Source organism: Paramisgurnus dabryanus, chromosome 10 (assembly GCF_030506205.2).
Source record: "Paramisgurnus dabryanus chromosome 10, PD_genome_1.1, whole genome shotgun sequence".
In the NCBI taxonomy this organism is placed as follows: Eukaryota; Metazoa; Chordata; class Actinopteri; order Cypriniformes; family Cobitidae; genus Paramisgurnus; species Paramisgurnus dabryanus.
In genome coordinates this window covers 15,347,279-15,366,739 of record NC_133346.1, presented here as the reverse complement: position 1 = coordinate 15,366,739, position 19,461 = coordinate 15,347,279, and the positions used below count along the sequence as shown (strand labels likewise).

The following is a 19,461-nucleotide window of genomic DNA, read 5'->3' as shown; positions in this document are numbered from 1 at the left end:
TTCATGTTAGTTATTACAATGTGCTCAAGACTAAGACTTTAAGAAATAACAATATGAACATTTTAGATCAACTTATGTCTTCAGGAAATGAGTGTGTGAGGATTTATGTGCTTTACATGTGCAGCTTTTCACACGATCACATGATCTCAAATTTCACAGTTTAACCAACAGAATACTAACAGCATTGCGATGCTGGTGCTATTTCCTCATTCAATACGTTTTTTTTCTTTGCATTTGGCAGCCATTTTTGCAACACCTACAGGCAGCAATGTCAGTCTTACATGACCAGATTCAATCTTTATAAATAGGGGAGGACAGAGATCTCTTACAACACTAGTTAGGTCACAATTAAACTTAAAAAAAATCAATAATCTTTCCATAACTCTATTACTATTGAATTCTTCATATCTCAGAAGAGTCTTTAGTTTTATCAGATTTATAAAAGACAGATCAACTGTACTGCTACTTTTTGGAAAAACCCGATCTCCTGGAGTCATACTGCAGGCGGAGCGAGTTACGAGCAAGTAACACAGACAAAACATCATCACACTATCTATAGATAATTTATGATTCACTACATGTTCATGTTGTTTACATTATATGCACTTACATGCAGAATGCCAACAAAACAGACATTTAATGCAGTTTTACTGACCACATGCGACTCTGGTTGGGAACACACATTTTCATCTTCAAACAAACCCACTTGCACAACTCCGCTGCTACCTCGGATAAACAAACTATATCCAATTTTCTTATTATGCTGGGTTCTTTGGGAAATTGAATAAGCTTAAATTTCCCTTACAAACAACAGCTCTTGGTTGGTGTGTGCGTTCCCTACAGTACTTCAGTTGAAGTGCCCATATAAGGACATCCACTGTACTTTCTGCACTGCTTAAGCAACAGATTCAGTAGTCGAAAAACCCAAACAACGAACCCAAACAAAGTGCATTCGGCACTGAAATACCCAGTCATATTTCAAAATGGTTTTATGAACTTTCAGGTGACATAACGTTAAGGTTACTCACTTAACCATGGTTCCCTAAAATAAAGGAAACAAGCATTGCGTTAGTTGTTGAGAGGATCTCAATACCGTTCGCCATTACAGTGAGGTTGCATAACCGACAGTATTCACATTGTGTATGCTCCTGGGTAAACAGGGCACACAAAAATAATTCAGGGTAGTCCAACCGAGGCGCGACTTAACCCTTTTTCAGGCTTTCTTAATGGTTTGATGTCAGACTCTAACTCGTCTATGCAGAGAAGGAGTCTGGCATGAGGCCCGCGGTATTGCCATTGATTAAAAGGGCAGTGAACTGGAGTATATAATTGATGTACCAATATGCATTGCACTGATATAGGATGGGACTGAAAAAAGGGAGGTTTTCGGGCCTCAGCATATTGTCAAACAAAATCGCAACGGGAATTGCTGCAGGGCTTAGATTGACGTCGAGCAGGAAGGCTTATTTTTCGGGGCAGCGAGAAGGATCGTGCTGAAGGAGAAAAAGGTACCAAACCGGTGTTCTACCCGCACTTATAGGGCGTAAGCCTGGCCCCTTTCCACGGGTTCGTACACCATTGGTCTGTAATTTTTATAGATGTTAACCAATAGGCTTCAGTCATGGAGTAAACAGGAGTTTACCCCATAGCGTAAGCAACTGACGCAATGCGAAGTGAACTGTATTGAAAGGGAACCAAACATTTTATTACAAGATAACCATTTTAATAAATAAAACATACATAAATCTATAACTGGTGGTCTTCTTCCCGTGCTTACAGTTTTTCTGCTTACAAACTCCGCCATGTAAATAGGGAAATGGCCGTGTTACAAGCGCAACTGGCTTTTAAAGAGAATGAGAGATGTAACTTTTATTGGTTTATTGCACATTACACCCAAAACACAACCATTAGGGGTTGTGTACACCAAAACTTTTACTCCCGCGGCCGGCACATGTTTTCAATTGTTTCCAATGGAAGCTCTGCGTTTTTCAAATAAGCCAGCAGCTAGCGGGTTTTTTCCGTGCTGAAATCCGGCGCTCGGCGGTTTTTCCGCACTCGGCGCTGAGCGTCGAGAGTTGAAAGAGATTCAACTTTGGGAGAAAAGCTCCGCTCGTCAATGTCAGTTCTCACACAGCCACCCAATCACAGTGGAGGAGGGGCGGGACATTACCACAGCAACCAACCGGCTCGCAGCTGAAGTATCACAGCTACCAAAGCGCTCAGCTGAAGAAAGCTGGCACTCAGCTGAAAAACAGCTGGCATTCGGCGTCCTCAAGGCGTTTTCAGCCGCGTTTAAAAGTTTTGTTGTGTCCAGCCCCTTACTCATTACGAGAATAGGAACAACCCTTTAAGACTTTGCACCGTGCACTTTAGAACATGCACTTAGATTGTTAAAATAGGGCCCATGGAGTCAACGGATAAACTTTAAATTACTAAATTTGCATCTGTTTTTCAAAAACATTTCTATAAAACAAGTTGAGCAAAAAAAATTCTTAACGTTTGAGTCAAGATTGGACCAACAAAAAAATAACAATTCAAGCAACACTTTGGAGACAGAAATTAATTGAACGTAAAATTTCTGTGGAACTAGTTACTAAATAATAATTCATTGAAACGGCTTGAATCTTTTCACAGTGTGATTAAAGGTCTCCCCCTCCCTTCCGTGCTTTCGTGAACGCGCCCAAACCCAACCCCCAAATCCTTCTTGCCGTTTATTGGCTGGAATACTTTGTTTTGTTTTGTGGTGCAGGTTTGGCCACTGTGTTTATATTGAAGTTTGTAGAGCCTGGGCTGTCTACAGAGATCGCATTTTTTACAGTTTTATCAGCGGACGGGCAGCAAGCAGATAGTGAGGAGATGTTTGCTGTATGTAACAAAAAATGTTTTATGGTCTAAAACGCATGAATTCGCTTAGAGAGCCTTTAATGTTGCTGATGCGTGAGACCATTATCATGGTTATCAGACAGTTGAGGCCAGAAACACCAGCAAACCTGACACAGGCATGAAAGCGTGCATCACTTTATATGCATCTCTAAACTTTTCTTGTACTTGTTAGATGTCACATGATCTTAGATGTTACACATTGACCTCAGATGGTTTTGCTGCTCTTTCAGTTTGTTAACACAAAAGAGCTGAACAATGCTGCTGGCTGAAACATGTGCTGGAGTACATGCGTTTGACATAAAAAGTTGATATGAAAAGGGAATAAAAAAGTCTATAAATGAATGATTTAAGAAGATAAACTTCCTATAAGTTGTCTTCAAATGTGTGAGGATGAGAAGTTACAGATCAGTTACAGTGTACAGTCATAGTGCTGTGTGTCACATGAGTGTTTGGCATTTTAAAACATTAATATTGATTCAACCACTAACATTAATTTCGGGCAGGAACATGAGATTGACCATCTAATGGAAGATTATCTGAAAAATTTTCAATAACTTAACAATATCTCATATCAATGCTATGTCAATGTGCCTGTTACACAGACTCAACACCACTCACACTATCACCAATAAGCTTACCGTGAAATGTATTTTAAGAATAATAGAAAGATTATTTTCTTTATGCAGTATAAAATAAATAATATTGCCTCATCGTAAGTGTTAAAACATATTTTAGCTCCCATTTTATTTACTTTATAACAAGCTGTCACCTTATTCTACTGCTTTCTGATAGGTCTTTTAAAGAAAAGTACTTTATGAGGAAGTCATTATTCATCAGAAAAATGTCACAAAAAAATCAGCCAACGGATATCACGTGCTCTTGACCAAATGATACAGCATCTTCTGTAAGTAAAAGCTGAAAGGCAGAACTCTTCACAGCAGTGCAGGACATCTTAACACAAACCACACAAGAGCAACGTCCAGTGATATTAACTCTAACAGATTAAGGATGGCGAAAAATACTTCTGATGATAGGAACTTTTCTGGGATGAAGGCGATTGAAGAGAAGAATATCTATGCCAATGTAGAAGATAAAACTGACAATGTCTGTAGAAGAACAGAAGACTCGGACACAACTGGAAACAAAACTTTCCATCACACGGGTACATAGACTCAATTTATAATAATAATAAACATTAACATTCTCAGTAATATCTGAATTTTATTCATCTGCATATCTGTCATTATCAGGAAGTGAACGTGTGATGAATAGAAGTAACAGATCAGTTTCAGTGTGTTTGGTGCTGCTGTGTGTTCTTCTACTGACTGCAGTCATAGTGCTGTGTGTCCTCATCAATACAAACAATCACCAGTTTAACATCAAGACCAAAAACCTATCTGAAGAGAGAGACCAACTACTAACCAAATATACCAACATCACAGAAGAGAGAGATGAATTAATTGCCAAGTACAATAATATCACCAAACTAAGTGAACAATGGAATCAGACGATAAATGGACTGTTGACAGGTCTTTATGGTAATGTTGACTATAACTAAAAACAATTTGAACATTGAACATTTAAATAAATATTTTAAACACCACTGGTCTATAAGTTGTAAAGTTAAGTGTGGTCAGAGTAAAGATTTACTGTAGCAGCTGAACTGTTTGTGTTAACAGATGGATGGATTAACTATAAGTCCAGTTTGTACTTCATTTCATCGGAGAAGAAGAGCTGGAAGGAGAGCAGAAGATACTGTAGAGAGAGAGGAGCAGATCTGATCATCATTAACAACAAAGAGGAACAAGTGAGATGTGTGTGTGTGTGTGTGGGGGGGGTTGTATTAGTAAAAGTATATGCAGTTGTTTGTTCTTTTCTTATTGATGTTTTTCTTCTCAGGATTTGTTTAAGAATAGATCTGAAGCAGACAGCATCTGGATTGGTCTGACTGACAGTGATGAGGAGGACAGATGGAAATGGGTTGATAACAGCACACTGACCACTAGGTAAGAAATCACTAAATTTAACTGATTATTATCCAATAAATGATTGTCACAGTCAGTATCAAATCACACAGAAAACAACACTGATGATCTAATGATGATTTTTGTTTCAGCTTCTGGGACAAAGTTTTATATAAAGAGCCCAATGGTGGTAGAGCAGAGAACTGTGCTGTGTCTCATGCACCAGGATGGGCTGATTACCCCTGTACTCATACTTTTAAATGGATCTGTGAGAAAACATTTTTTAATAAGTTGTGAAATACATGTTCATTCAGTAAATTGTGAACACACAAGAGTCCATCTGAGCAAGCTAACATCTGATGACAATATGTAATCTTAGTCAAACATATACTTATTAAAAGACATTTACTAAACAGGGAAAATTAGAATGAGGGCACAATTTCAATAAAGTGCCAATGGGAGTGAACATTTCTGTGGATGATTCACTCTTAGCCAATCAGATTCAAAGACCAGAAAGAACTGTTGTATAATAATATATAATACATAGTTACAGTATATGTCATTTATATTTATGTCTGAAAAATTAAAATCATCTGTTACTGTTAAATCCTATGCAGCGTATTTTAAATAAAAAAAAATTATACATTTGCAACAATGATTGCGAGTGGTGTAGTTGTTTTTAGTTATTATTGCACAGAAGCACTTTATTCTGGAGTGTAAATAAACAAATAAAGGTTTAAATAATTGAATGGAAAGCCAATGCATAACGGCTGGGATTTATTGCTTTGCATCATCCAAACATCGGCCGGAGGGCAAATGTGATCAGATGCCTACGTCCAGGCGACATATTCCCAAATAAAAAGCACTCTCAGTTACTCACTCTGTGAGTAACATTTGAAGTATCTGATATGTTGTGATCATTGTAGTGCAGGCTGTAGTTACAGTATTGTTGTATAAAGAAGCAACTACTGGCACAAAATACATGTGTTTGTTGGTCAAACTCATGCCACCGGTTGAGTTAATGTTGCTGTTGCGTGAGAACATTATCATGGTTATCTGACAGTTGAGGCCAGAAACACCACTGATCCTGACACAGGCATGAAAGCGTGCATCACTTTATATGCATCTCTAAACTTTTTTTGTACTTGTTAGATGTCACATGATCTTAGATGTTACACATTGATTGATGGTTTTGCTGCTCTTTCAGTTTGTTAACACAAAAGAGCTGAACAATGCAGCTGGCTGAAACAAGTACTGGAGTACATGCATTTTACATAAAAAAGCATTTCAAAACTTTAATATCGAATCAACCAATAACATGATTTTGGGGCGGGAATATGTGGTCGTGCATTTAATGGGAAATACTTATAAATGAGCCTCTTGTTGTAGAAAGACCATATCACATTATACTCATTCTACTGCTTTCTGATTGGTCTTTTAAAGAAAAATACTATATAAGGAAGTCATTATTCATCATGTCAAAAAAAGAAAGAAAATCATCCAACGGATATCACATGCTCTTGACCAGATGATAAAATATCTTCTAAAGGTAGAAGCTGAAAGGCAGAACTCTTCACAGCAGTGCCAGACACCTTAACATAAACCACACAAGAGCAACGTCCAGTGATATTAACTCCAACAGATTGAGGATGGCCAGAAATACTTCTGATGATAGGAACTTTTCTAGGATGAAGGCTATTAACAGAGGAGATGCTGAAGAGAAAAACATCTATGCAAATACCACGAGAAACCAAACATCTCAACACACAGGTACAGATACTCAATTCATAACTGTAACAAACTGACACAATTTCAGAAAAATCTCAAGAAAACTAATCTGTATATGTGTTATCTTCAGGAAGTGAGCGTGTAGTGAGATGTTACAGATCAGTTTCAGTGTGTTTGGTGCTGCTGTGTGTTCTTCTACTGACTGCAGTCATATTGCTGTGTGTCCTGATCTATACAAACAATCGACAGTTTAATATCAAGACCAAAAACATCACAGAAGAGAAAGACCAGCTACAAACCAAATATACCAACATCACAAAAGAGAGAGACCAGCTACTAACTAAATATACCAACATCACAGAAGAGAGAGACCAGCTACTAACCAAATATATCAAACTCAAAGAAGAGAAAAAACAGCTAATAACCAAATATACCAACGTCACAGAAAAGAGATTAGGTAAGTAGATAGATTTTGAATTTGAACGATCAAATTCTGAGATAACAAGCATCAAAGTTTGATTTCAGGAATTAATTTAAATGTAATGTTCTTTAGATGACTTTATGTTAAAAAAAGACTTTAGCTGGGTTTTCACAAGCAGGGTCACAAATACAGACACATCTTCATGGCTGTCTTGAACTACAACAAAACAACACAAATATTCACTTTTAAAAGAAAGCAGCGCATTTTGTAAAAACTATGTATTATATTTATTATGGTAAGAAAATAAACTGGTTGTGTTTACAGATGGATGGATTTACTATCAATCTAGTTTGTACTTCATTTCATCTGAGGAGAAGAGCTGGGGTGAGAGCAGAAGATACTGCAGAGAGAGAGGAGCAGATCTGATCATCATTAACAACAAAGAGGAACAAGTGAGTGAAAGATACTGTGTGATACAATAACACTATTCTCATATATAGTAAATGTTATTTTCTTTATCATAGGATTTTGTTATCAACATGTCTACATTGGGCGTCTGGATTGGTTTGTCTGACATTGATGAGGAAGGCAGATGGAAATGGGTTGATAACAGTACACTGAACTATAGGTAAGAAATCACTAAATTTAACTGATTATTATCCAATAAATGATTTTCACAGTCAGTATCATATTACACAGAAAATAACACTGAAGATCTAATGATGATCTGTTGTTTCAGATCCTGGGGGTCTGGAGAACCCAACAGTAATGGAGCAGAAGAAGACTGTGTCATGTTTTATTCACTAGGGTGGGCTGATTACCCATGCGCTGCAGCTTTTAAATGGATTTGTGAGAAAAACATTTTGCTGTTATGAAATAATATTAATATTAATATCAATCAAACTAAAGTTTGTTTGTTTTGATTTAAGCCTTCATAACCAAAATAAAAAATACAATTAGATAGCAAAATAAAACACAATAAAAACATTATACATAATAATAAACATGTTTTTGATAAAAGATTTAAAAACAGAGTTTTGGAACCCAACATCTTCATATTGTGAACAAACATGAGTCTATCTGAGCAGACGTAAGTTTAAGTTGAATTATTTGTATGTTGTGATTATGCTAATAACATTTTGTTTTTGTATGCTACATACCAATAAATGAGGATTTTCAGCAAATGTGTTTTTAGTTTTGTGTGTGTATGATTTGGTGGGTGTAAAAATGTTGTTTTCATTTCTTAGACAGGCTATACAGTAGTTTATACAGTATTATTATACTGCGCTATGGAATGCTTGATTCTGATTGGTCAGCGGCAGGGCCGAAGTGGGACTCATTTTCAGCCCTGAAGTTTCATGCCCGGCCCACTTAGTTCATTACTATATTAAAATAATATAATTAAATCCTCAGTAGCCTAAATAATTATGATTTTTGTCATAATCGTGCAGCCCTGCCATAAGGAATAATAATATTATTCAATTAAACTAATTCAAAAACTACTGAAATGCAACAAATGTGTTTGTGTTGTCCCTTATGTTTCTATTTTTTTTTTAAATGTGGGTTTTGAGATTACCTGTTGGGTTGAAAAAGTTTGGAAACCCCTGATATACAATACACAAGCAAGATTTATCAAGTATGCAGGGCAAATAGATGGAAAAATCCTTATCTTATTTTTACTTAGATCATGTATGTTGCCTGGCAGAACCAGAGAGGTTCACCAAAGTGACCATACTTGAAACAGTGGTTTTCTGAGGAATAAAAGAAAGAAGTTCACTTTTAATTTTGAAAACATTTACAGTTATTTTTGTTGCATGCTTGGCCTGTGATTTTATCATGTTTACTGTTTTGACCAGCATGTTACCACTTGTGTCTATCTATTTCATGCATTTGTTTCATTTCTGCATTACAGCGTGGGTATCTGGATGTGTTACGTGCTTGTGTGGGAGGTTATGATATTGTGCTCACTCAATATGTCTCACCAACAGAAATTGTCAGATTTATATTAAAACTGTGTTTTCAATATGTTGCCACAGCTTGATCCATATTTGTTCCAAAAAGTTATGATTTCTGTACAGATTTTTGACCAAAATCACTTTTATAAGACACAGAAAAGTTCCACTGTATTAATAACAAAGGTAAAACATTTGTGTTTAATCTTGTACATAATATGAGCAAACATGATATGGTTTTTAAAGTATGCCTTCATGGGTGTTAAGATCTTTATTTTCACTAGTGGTGAGAAAGTGTTTTGTATTGCTTACGCATCACATTATATAAACTGTTTTAATATTAAAGAACTACACAGAAGCAGATGTCATCGATCGGTTCATGTACACACCTTGTATTTTGACGTTCGCTCTGCTCTGTGCTGTGGTTGTGGAATCAGAATGAACTTGAAAAAGTCGCAGAATAATGCAGAATAAACAACGCTATCTCACAAGAATTCATACTGTATATATTTTACGAGTTGGCTAATTCGTATTAATTTGTACAACCACATTCATAAAATTTGGTACAATTTGCCTTGACCCTTGTGACGTTGGGGTTAGGTGCAGGGTTAGGTTTTGTTGTTAAATTTAATCATGAAAATCATACGTTTTTGCATGATTAACTTCGTATGAATACGAATTAGCCAACTCGTATATGTACAAATTCTCATGAGATCAGATATATGACACCGTTTTCATAAAGGGGACTAAAGCAGTCATGATTTCATGAACAATTTGTGTAAAAAAATCCATCCAGCCATGTTTGCAATGCCTCCAGTCCAGACATCTATTATAATCATACAATATATATACACAGTATATACAGTACAGCCAAGGAAAATAATAAGAGACAACTTTAAGATTATTTTCAGTTTTTCTAAAGTTACTATCCATAGGTATGCGTTTAAGTAAAATTATTTTTAAAAAATTGTTTTATTCTGCCAACTACCGCCAAAATGTCTGCTAAGTTCCTAATAAAAAGAATGTTTTTATTTTAAAGGAACGGTATGTAGGATTGTGGCCAAAACTGGTATTGCAATCACAAAACGTGTGGCTAAAACTGGTACTGCAATCACACAGCTGGTGGCCAATATACCAAACGACAACATAAACATCAGTTGAGGGCTGCAACTCCACTTTTTAAATGACAATATCCTGGCCGGACCACCGTTGTGAGTGATATAAGTATTTGAAATAAAAATGATTTCTTAATGTCTAGTGACATTTCAGGGCTATTTAATGATTAATTGATATAAATTTCTTACATATTGTTCCTTTAATTTATTTCCTAAAAATCTATAAAAAAGGTTAAAATAACATAAAAGATGCATTTACATTTAAGTTCTTGAATACTGCAAAGAAAAAAGGTCGAATAGAATACTAATGTTTTACATGTATTTTATATACAGTTCAAAAATGTATATTTGGTGAAATAACCCTCATTTTAATCACACAAAGTCTTTTATATTGTTGTTGAGTGCTGTTTATCTCACTCATGAGGTTGACGAAAAATTGACGTAATACAGTACATATATGATAATTAAAGGCAAAACTGACGTGTTCCTTGTTGTGGCAAAACTTTGGAACTTTGGAAAAGACAAAGTAAACAATTGCGAAATCACTAAAGATTCAACTAGAAACAATGCAAATGATGTGCATAAGAATTAAGAAACCTAACCACACATTAGGGGGCGCTGTGATGCGTGTGGCTGCCACACATTGGTTTTATTGAGGTCCAAGGCATAATGAGTAAGCACAGTATCATAACCTCTCACACATGCATTCAACAAATACACACACTGTAATGCAGTGATGCAACAAATGCATGAAACTAATAAACATAAGGTTTTATGACTCACTACAAAGGGTGCTACAGAGCCCCCCTGCCACAGCCAGATGCCAGCCTTTGCATCCACCTAATGGCAGACGACTCTGACTTGTGATAATTTGTATACGTTTTGAGCATATCAAGGGCTCCAAAAGCCCCTGAAACCTTGGTGCCCTAATAAGATAGTATTCAAACAAGTTTCAAACATTTACTCCATATGTCATTGGTCAGAGAAACAGACAGTCCAACCCCAAACATATGCCATCAATGTCGGCAATGTCTTTTATCGCCAATGAGTGCTCACCACAACATCACGCAACACTGCCCCGCTAAGTGTATGTCACGTTATGTTATTTGATTATTGTCTTTGTTTGCCCCCTCAAGGGTGTTTTTGTTATATAATAAAAGTATTTTTGGTTGAGAGCTGTCTGCACTTCTGTCTCCCTCACACATGACAGTATTAGCATCTCACATCCGTGTCACTAGCAACAAACAAACAAACAAACTATGATCTAATGGTTACCTGAGTTTTGGTCTTCACACTGATCTCAGTTCAGTTGCATTCTGTTGTGTCATTTTCACCAGTGCTAAAAACAGAGCCAAAGAGCAGGGCGACTAACAAAGATCTACAAAACAACATGAACACACGTGTGCTCAAGTCTGAGATTCAGGGTATGACCATAACCCTAACTGATGCTGTTGTCTCACTCAAAGTATTTTTTATATATGTCTTGGTCTTGACGTATAGCTATAACACACCTAAAAGTCTTAATAAGGAAGTCTTCACACTCTGTGGTCATTTTTGCAACGCCTGCAGGCAGCCATCTCAGTCTACAAGACCAAGTCTGACCAAATTGAATAGTGAAGAACAGATATCCTTAAAATCACTGGCTAAGGTCAAATCTGAAGTTATGCTAAAAACTTTTTCTTTCAGTTACTGCGCATGCATAAAGACTGGCAAGTACTTTGAAAAGACATTTTGAACAGAATCATAAAATCATCCTCATCTTTAACCATTCGTGATTGGCTCTTTTTATTGGAAGGCGGGACTAGAGTGGCCATATGAGCACAATAAAACTTTTCCCCATTTATAGTACTACAGCATATTGTTAACATCTATTATCTTTTGTAAGTTACATGTCAAATGTAAAAACTGAAAGTAAAACTTAAATAACACAGCTGCAGCTATTATTGTTCTTATTTTTTGCTCTTCACACACTGACCTTAGATCAGTTTCACTCTGTTGGTTTATTACAGGTGTTAAAAATAGAAAAGCAGATAAGATGAGGGCAGCAACATACAAAGATCTACACAGGAAGATCACACACACACATATATATATATATATATTCTACATATACATCATCTTATGTCTCCAGGAAATGAGTGTGTGAGGATTTATGTGCATCACTACATGTGCATCTTTTTTGTACTTACTGGATTTCACATGATCTCAAATTTCACACCTTGACCAACAGAATACTAAAGGTACAGCATAGCAAAAAAAAACTTCTTCTGAATGCCAATGCTGATGCTATTTCCTCATTCAATAAGTTTTTTCACTAGCTAGAACACAATAAAACAAAAATTTTCCCACCAACAATAAAATCAATCATCTGTTCCATAAATTTTATTGCATAAAACACACTGTGTCTGCTAATGAGTTCCTATTCATGAATATCAGCTGACGTCACTCACATCTCAAACTTGTCTTCCGCCATTTTGAGTACCGGAAGTGGTCGCAAAAAAAATAGAAGCTATGCCTTCAATATGTTGTGAGCTATTTTTACAACACTAAGAAGGCTCGAAACCACATCATACTTTGCTCGAAGTATCACCTGTGTCTCTACACATGAAATCGAGCAATGAGAACATTGTTTGTGTACACAGAGTTTACTAAAAAGAAGATTTTGAACAACTGACTTTGGTTGTTTTGGCGTCTGCTGGCCGCCATCTTGCCAGTCAAGATGTATTGATCTCCGAATGTGACGTAAGGAGGAAGGAGAGTAAAAATGGGTAGCTCCTAAAGCATAGTTCCATATAAATACACGGATAATTCGTTGTTTTGTCGCAAGTTAAAAACAATATTGACCTTCTAGTTGAAAAATGACCCTCATATGAGATTCATTCATTTGGGGAAATCGATTCTTCATGTCTGGCAAACACGGCGAGCGGACACCATAACAGCCAAAGTCAGTTGTTCAAAACCTTTCTTTTTAGTAAACACTGTGTACACATACATTGTTCATGTGTAGAGATCCAGGTGATACTTCGAGCAAAGTTTCATGTTGTGTCGCGCCTTCTTAGTGTTGTAAAATAGTGGTAGTTCGGTAACAGCGGCTGGAAGAACGCATCAGGGATTGAGAAGGCATCACACCCTAACCAAGATATATTTTTTAAACTAGCTTTTCTTTGCATGACAGTCGAGGTGCGGAATGTTGTCTTTCGTAGCCATTTCCCATATCCGTAAAAATCATAAACAGTAAAAGATAAGAAATCCGTAAATCGTAGCAAGCTAGCCAGTGCTTGTCAGTAGCCTACTGGTACTCGGTAGGTACTTGCAGGGACTGGAATGACGTAAAAAGTCACATGACTGATATTCATGACAAGAGTAGTATTGAATCCTTCATATCTCAGAAGAGTCTTTAGTTTTATCAGATTTATAAAAGACAGATCAGCTGTACATCTACTTTCCGAAAAAACACGAGCCCCTGGAGGCGTACTGCAGGCGGAGCATGTAATACACACTAAACATTATCCCACTATCTTTGGATAACTTATAATTCACTACATGAGATTCAGTAGTCAAAAAAAAAAACTTTCAGAAACTTATTCGAACCCAAACAAAGTGCATTCGGCACCGAAATACTCCGTCTTATGCCAAAATGTTTTATTTTTAACCTTTGGGTGACATAACTTAAATGGAAAACATCCCGATCAAAATGCTAACAAAAATGATCTAAAATGATCTGTAAGTACAGTGACAGTCAGAAGACTGAAGCTGAGCTGTTTGCAAGAGACTCCCATACAGCACCTTACAGCTAGCTTTGGACATATAAAAGTGTCTTTGTTTTGAGTCTGGTGGTATTTTTACTACCCCAGTATTTCCTGCTTGCTCTTCAGTGTATATCTTTTACTTAACATTCAAAACTGCAAAATAAAATATGCAAATTAAACATTGCTCAAAATTGCACAAGAATATAGGACATGACTATCTATATATGTTTAATGGCCAATAATTCACTGAATAAAAGAGTATTCTTGCAATTGTATGTTGTGATAATGGCACAGAGAAAGCATGCAGCACACAACAGCTACCTTATGCATACCTAAACTATTTTTGATCTGACCTGAGATCATTTCCATTCTGTGGTATCTGAATCTGTGGTTTCCATATCTGGTTTCTTTTAAGCAGATATAAAAACAAAACCAAACCCCACAAAAGACCAAAGATCAAAGATCTACACAGGAAGATCATTCATCTTCAGCACACTTTACTAGCGATAGATTGTTTAGAACCAGAAATGTCGTATGGTAATATTCACAATGTGCTCAAGAATAAGAGAACGGACAGGCAGAGAATAGAAATGAAATGTCAAAATGAAGGTGACTACAGTACACTGAATGACTTCAAACCGAAAAGACAACAACCACTTCAGTCTACAGGTAATGCCATTCATTTAATTGCTTAAAATGAAGAGGAAAAGAAAGTTTAAATTGATGACGATCATCTACAGGTCGTGGATCTACAACGATCAGAAAGTACAGACCAGCTACAGTGTGTTTGGTGCTGCTGTGTGTTTTTCTACTGACTGCAGTCATAGTGCTGTGTGTCCTCATTATTACAACCATAAATTCACTGAGGATGACTCTAAGTGAAGCAGGTAATTAGATCTAAACCAAGATATTTATGGAAATATTATGAAAATATAAAGTGTATAAAAAAAAATTTTAACCATCAAAATTCAATGGAAATGGTGAAATGGCAAGCTGTTTGTATTTACAGATGGATGGATTTACTATAAGTCCAGTTTGTACTTCATTTCATCTGAGAAGAAGAGCTGGAGTGACAGCAGAAGATACTGTAAAGAGAAGGCAGCAGAGCTGATCATCATTAACAACAGAGAGGAACAAGTGAGTGAAACAAGTTTTTTAGTGTGACAAGTTTTTTGGTGATACTAGCTAGAACTGCTGTGTTATAATAAAAATGTGTCTCTTCTAAGGATTTTATTATGAATAAATATGATAAGGACGGACACTGGATTGGTTTGTCTGACAATGAAGTGGAGGGCAGATGGAAATGGGCTGATGGCACCGCACTGAACTTTGTGTAAGAAATCACTAAATTTAACTAATTATTAAATAAATGATTCTCACAGTCAGTATCATATCACACAGAAAACAACACTGAAGATCTAATGATGATCTGTTGTTTCAGATTCTGGAAGAATGGAGCCCCCAATGGTGGTACAGCGGAGAGCTGTGCTAAATCTGAATCATCAGGGTGGAATGATATCTCATGTGAAATACTTAATAAATGGATCTGTGAGAAAAAAATTCTTAAATATGTTGTTAAATGAAATACATTTCAGTAAATTCATCCGAGCGTGCTTAAATGTTATAAATGATTTAAGTCGAACATATACTTGTTAGATTACTATATCTTCCAAAGCAAAACTTTGTTTTTAACTATTTCCAAATGGTGAATGTGGAAATAATCTTTTGATTAAGTGTTTTTATTGTTGTTCAGACTGTACAGTAGGTTAAACTATTAGTTTATAAATGAGCAACTACTGGAATAAAATATATGTTTTTGGTAACACTGTATCTTTGCTGTTTTGTATTTTGTGAAAATAAAGTTCAAAACTGTTTTCGAGTTAATTCCATTTTCCTTGTCTCTGAGATTCCTTAAATTGCTGAGATTTGATCATATAGATAATCCGGCCCTGACTACCGAACCCCCCTGCCACTACGCAACATGATCTCACAAAGTTCTGTGGGATAGTCACGGAATTTTTTGCTAATTTTTCCATGGCATTCTCACGGATCTCCGCATTTTTTCTGCGGCATTCTCATGGATTGGTTATAACATACGTTAGTATGTCACTTTAAATATTGGTTCATACTATTTTTTTCTGATATATTCTTTTATATTTTCTAAACTTTAAACAATTGTCGTGTGACGTTGGGGTTAGAGTTAGGTTTGGGTAGGAATGGTAAGAAAATAGGACAAAACAGTTGAGTAACCTATCAGTGAAAATGCCACGGAAAAGAAAGTCCATGACAGGGCCATGGAAAAATGCGGAGATCCGTAAGAATGCCACGGAAAAATGAGCAAAAATTTTGTGACTATGCCACGGAAATTCGTGAGATCAGGTTGCACTACCAGGTGCCAGCCTTTGCCTAGACCTAATGGCCGACAACTCTGACTTGTGCCAATTTTCAAGAGTTTTTGGGCATGTTAAGGCCCCGAAACCTTAGTGCTCATGCAAAAATAAGATAGTATTTAAACAAGTTTCAAATATTTGCTCCATATGTCATTAGTCAGAGAAACACCAAACTTATGCCATCATGGGCGCCAATATCTTTTTTTACCAGTGGGTGCTCAGCACAACATTATGCAAGCTTAGGTTGCTTTGCAACGGCAAACACCATAGGAACGCTCAAGCGCTTTGCAAAGGAGGAAAGTAGTGTGTCCCATTTTTCATGTGGTTTTAGACGTGAAATGTGAAGTACCATTTATTCATTAAACCATTTTAGATATTACAACTCATGAGATCCACCAATCAGAGAGGCTTACCAATTCAAAAGTGTTTTTGATTCAAATTAATTGAGCATTTCTGGTGTGAACCCTAGGGATCGGCGCCTATGCACGCCATTCTTTGAGCCAATGTTGAACTGCATGACTTTTTGGTGTCACTATTTTGAGGGTCATTATGAGGTCAATGTATGTAAAGTCACACACAAACCAGATATAAAATGGTTGTTTTTATAATAATCATGCAGTATAAACTCTAAATATTGTTTTTTTTTTTTGCTGATCATTTGCTTACATGCATCACTTTATACATGGCTCTGAAATTCCCTTGACTTTTTTACCTCATGTCACACATTGACCACAAAAGATACACAAACAAAACAGCTTAGCAACGGATGCCAGGAATATGAGAAAGCAAAACATGATGTTACACGTGATTTTGACATGTAGAAAGTTATTGTATGCTGCTCACATGGAGACATTTCACAATTTTTTTTCAATCATTATTTTCTGCCCGCTCTTCACTATATTTCTCTAACAAGGATTCATAGGCCATAAACATAATAAAATGCAAATAAGCATTGGTCACATAGTTTGGGGTTGCTCGTCACAAATGTCACACCTATCACTTTAAGATCACTGAAACCAACAAGCTATTAGCTATCTCATGTCACTATAAAAATATTTATGATCTTATTGGTCACAGGAGTTTTGGTCTTCACACATTGATCTCAGGTCAGTTGCATTCTGAGGTGACATTTATGTCAGTGTTAAAAGCAGAATCAAAGAGCAGAGAAGAGCAGAGCGACTTCAAAAGATCTGCAAAACAAGAACATTAACAGACGTGTACTCAAGTCTAAGATTTAGGGTATGGACAGTGCGAAAATAGAGAGGATCTATGAGAACGTAGGTGACTTCAGGAGACAGACAGACTTCAATACAAACATACAACAACCACTTCAGTCTACAGGTAATGACTTTCATTTTTTTGCACTAAAATGAGTATAAAGGAGTGATAAACAAAGCTAAACCTTCACATTACTGCTCTATGTCTGTCATCTTTAGGAAATGAGCATGCAAGGAGGAGAAGTTACAGATCAGCTAAAGTGTGTTTAGTGCTGCTGTGTGTTCTTCTACTGACTGCAGTCATAGTGCTGTGTGTCCTCATCAATACAAACAATCAACAGTTTAATATCAAGACCAAAAACATCACAGAAGAAAGAGACCAGCTACTAACCAAATATACCAACATCACAGAAGAGAGAGACCAGCTACTAACCAAAAATATCAACCTCACAGAAGAAAGAGACCAGCTACTAACCAAATATACCAACATCACAGAAGAGAGAGATGAATTAATGGCCCAAAACAAAAATATTACTAAACAAATCGAACAACTGAATCAGAAGAAAAATGAGCTGCAGACACGTTTGAATGGTAATCTAGAAATACAACAGAACAACACACATATTTAATATGAAAAGAATCTAGTAAAAATGTTTTGTAAACTGAACAGCACTAAGTTAAGTAGTTCACTGTGGTCGGAAATAAAGATTTAACTGAACTGGCTGCCTGGATGTGTTTACAGATGGATGGATTTACTATGAATTCAGTTTGTACTTCATTGCATCTGAGAAGAAGAACTGGACTGATAGCAGAAGATACTGTAGAGAGAGAGGAGCAGATCTGATCATCATTAAGAACAAAGAGGAACACGTGAGTGAAAGATAGTGTGTGTGTGTGTGTGGGGGGGGGGGTGTTAGTACAACTATATGCAGTTGTTTAATTGTTTTTATTAGGATTTTGCTCGGAACATTTCTGGTACAGAATACATCTGGATTGGTTTGTCTGACGGTGATGAGGAGGGCAGATGGAAATGGGTTGATGGCAGCACACTGAGCTATACGTGAGAAATTACATTTTTTTTTCCAATAAATGATTCTCACAGTCAGTATCATATCACACAGAAAACAACACTGAAGATCTAATGATGATCTGTTGTTTCAGATTCTGGGGGCCTTATGAACCCAATGGTGAAAGAAGAGAGAACTGTACTCTGATGCGTTCACCAGGTTGGGCTGATTTTCCATGCAATGATGCTTATAAATACATCTGTGAAAATAACAATTTAAAAAAGGTTGTTAAATGAACTACATTTTAATTCAGAAATATGTGAACATGCAAGAGCTTTTATGGATGAACACCAAAAACGTCAAGAAATCAATTTAGATTAGTCTACCTGAGCAGATTAAAATGTATAAAGGGATTTAAGTTAAACATAGTCATGTGATATATCTACCATAGCAAAACTTCTGTTTAACCATTTCTAAAGTGTGATGCAAATAAAATTTTGTTTAAATGAATATATTCTCATAAATGAAGCTATTGAGTAAATATGTTTTTAATTCGATTGTATTTAGTTGTGTGTTTGATGTTGTGGATCAATGTGAGTAACACAGAGTAACTGATATGTTGTGATTATTGTTGTTCAGGCTGTAGTTTATGCAGTATTATTTTATAAAGGAGCAACTAATGACACAAATCACATGTGTTTGGTAATTCTGTATCTGTATTTTGTTACTTAAAAATAGTGACAACAAAAGCTCAAACAAGCTTTCAAATTTTTCTCATTTTCCATTTCCCTACCCAAAAACTCAAGTCATTGGTTGAGTCAGTACTGGAGGTTGAATCTTATTGGTGTCTCCTTTTATCGTGTTCATGTCATGAGAAGGTCTGTAAGCTTAGGGTCCAGAAACACCACAGATCACTTTATGTCTATAGCAGGCCTCTCCTGCATGCATTCAAATGCACACACAACACAGATATACAATTATATGAATGTTATAATCATATCGTAAAAATTGAAATATTGTTTAATAATGTTTAAT

At 36.2% G+C, this 19,461-nt stretch overlaps 3 protein-coding genes across 5 annotated transcripts in view; 2 read left to right on the top strand and 1 right to left on the bottom strand.

Moving 5' to 3' along the window:
• cadm2a (cell adhesion molecule 2a) overlaps positions 1-19,461 on the bottom strand; it is a 679,060-nt gene that overhangs the window by 346,970 nt on the left and 312,629 nt on the right. The gene's annotated exons all lie outside the window — the stretch shown is intronic.
• On the top strand, positions 6,497-15,530 carry LOC135779444 (uncharacterized). Its single transcript, XM_073815963.1, has 10 exons — positions 6,497-6,617; positions 6,706-7,032; positions 7,321-7,448; positions 7,521-7,624; positions 7,736-7,804; positions 14,231-14,481; positions 14,553-14,699; positions 14,822-14,949; positions 15,039-15,145; positions 15,254-15,530. Exons 1-10 carry the CDS (start codon positions 6,497-6,499, stop codon positions 15,393-15,395), a joined length of 1,524 nt encoding a protein of 507 aa, XP_073672064.1. The 3' UTR covers positions 15,396-15,530.
• On the top strand, positions 17,444-18,483 carry LOC141282882 (uncharacterized). Its single transcript, XM_073815962.1, has 4 exons — positions 17,444-17,543; positions 17,639-18,010; positions 18,162-18,289; positions 18,373-18,483. The coding sequence occupies exons 1-4, from the start codon at positions 17,444-17,446 to the stop codon at positions 18,481-18,483; spliced, it is 711 nt and encodes a 236-aa protein (XP_073672063.1).

Bases quoted from the DNA above. Each gene is read 5' to 3' on its own strand.
- LOC135779444 (XM_073815963.1), top strand. From the start codon at position 6,497: ATGGCCAGAAATACTTCTGATGATAGGAACTTTTCTAGGATGAAGGCT. The intron at 7,805-14,230 runs GTGGGCTGATTA...TCTTTTAAGCAG, and splicing joins GTCATGTTTTATTCACTAGG to ATATAAAAACAAAACCAAAC. The intron at 15,146-15,253 runs GTAAGAAATCAC...CTGTTGTTTCAG, and splicing joins GGCACCGCACTGAACTTTGT to ATTCTGGAAGAATGGAGCCC.
- LOC141282882 (XM_073815962.1), top strand. From the start codon at position 17,444: ATGGACAGTGCGAAAATAGAGAGGATCTATGAGAACGTAGGTGACTTC. The intron at 18,011-18,161 runs GTAATCTAGAAA...ATGTGTTTACAG, and splicing joins GCTGCAGACACGTTTGAATG to ATGGATGGATTTACTATGAA. The intron at 18,290-18,372 runs GTGAGTGAAAGA...TGTTTTTATTAG, and splicing joins TTAAGAACAAAGAGGAACAC to GATTTTGCTCGGAACATTTC.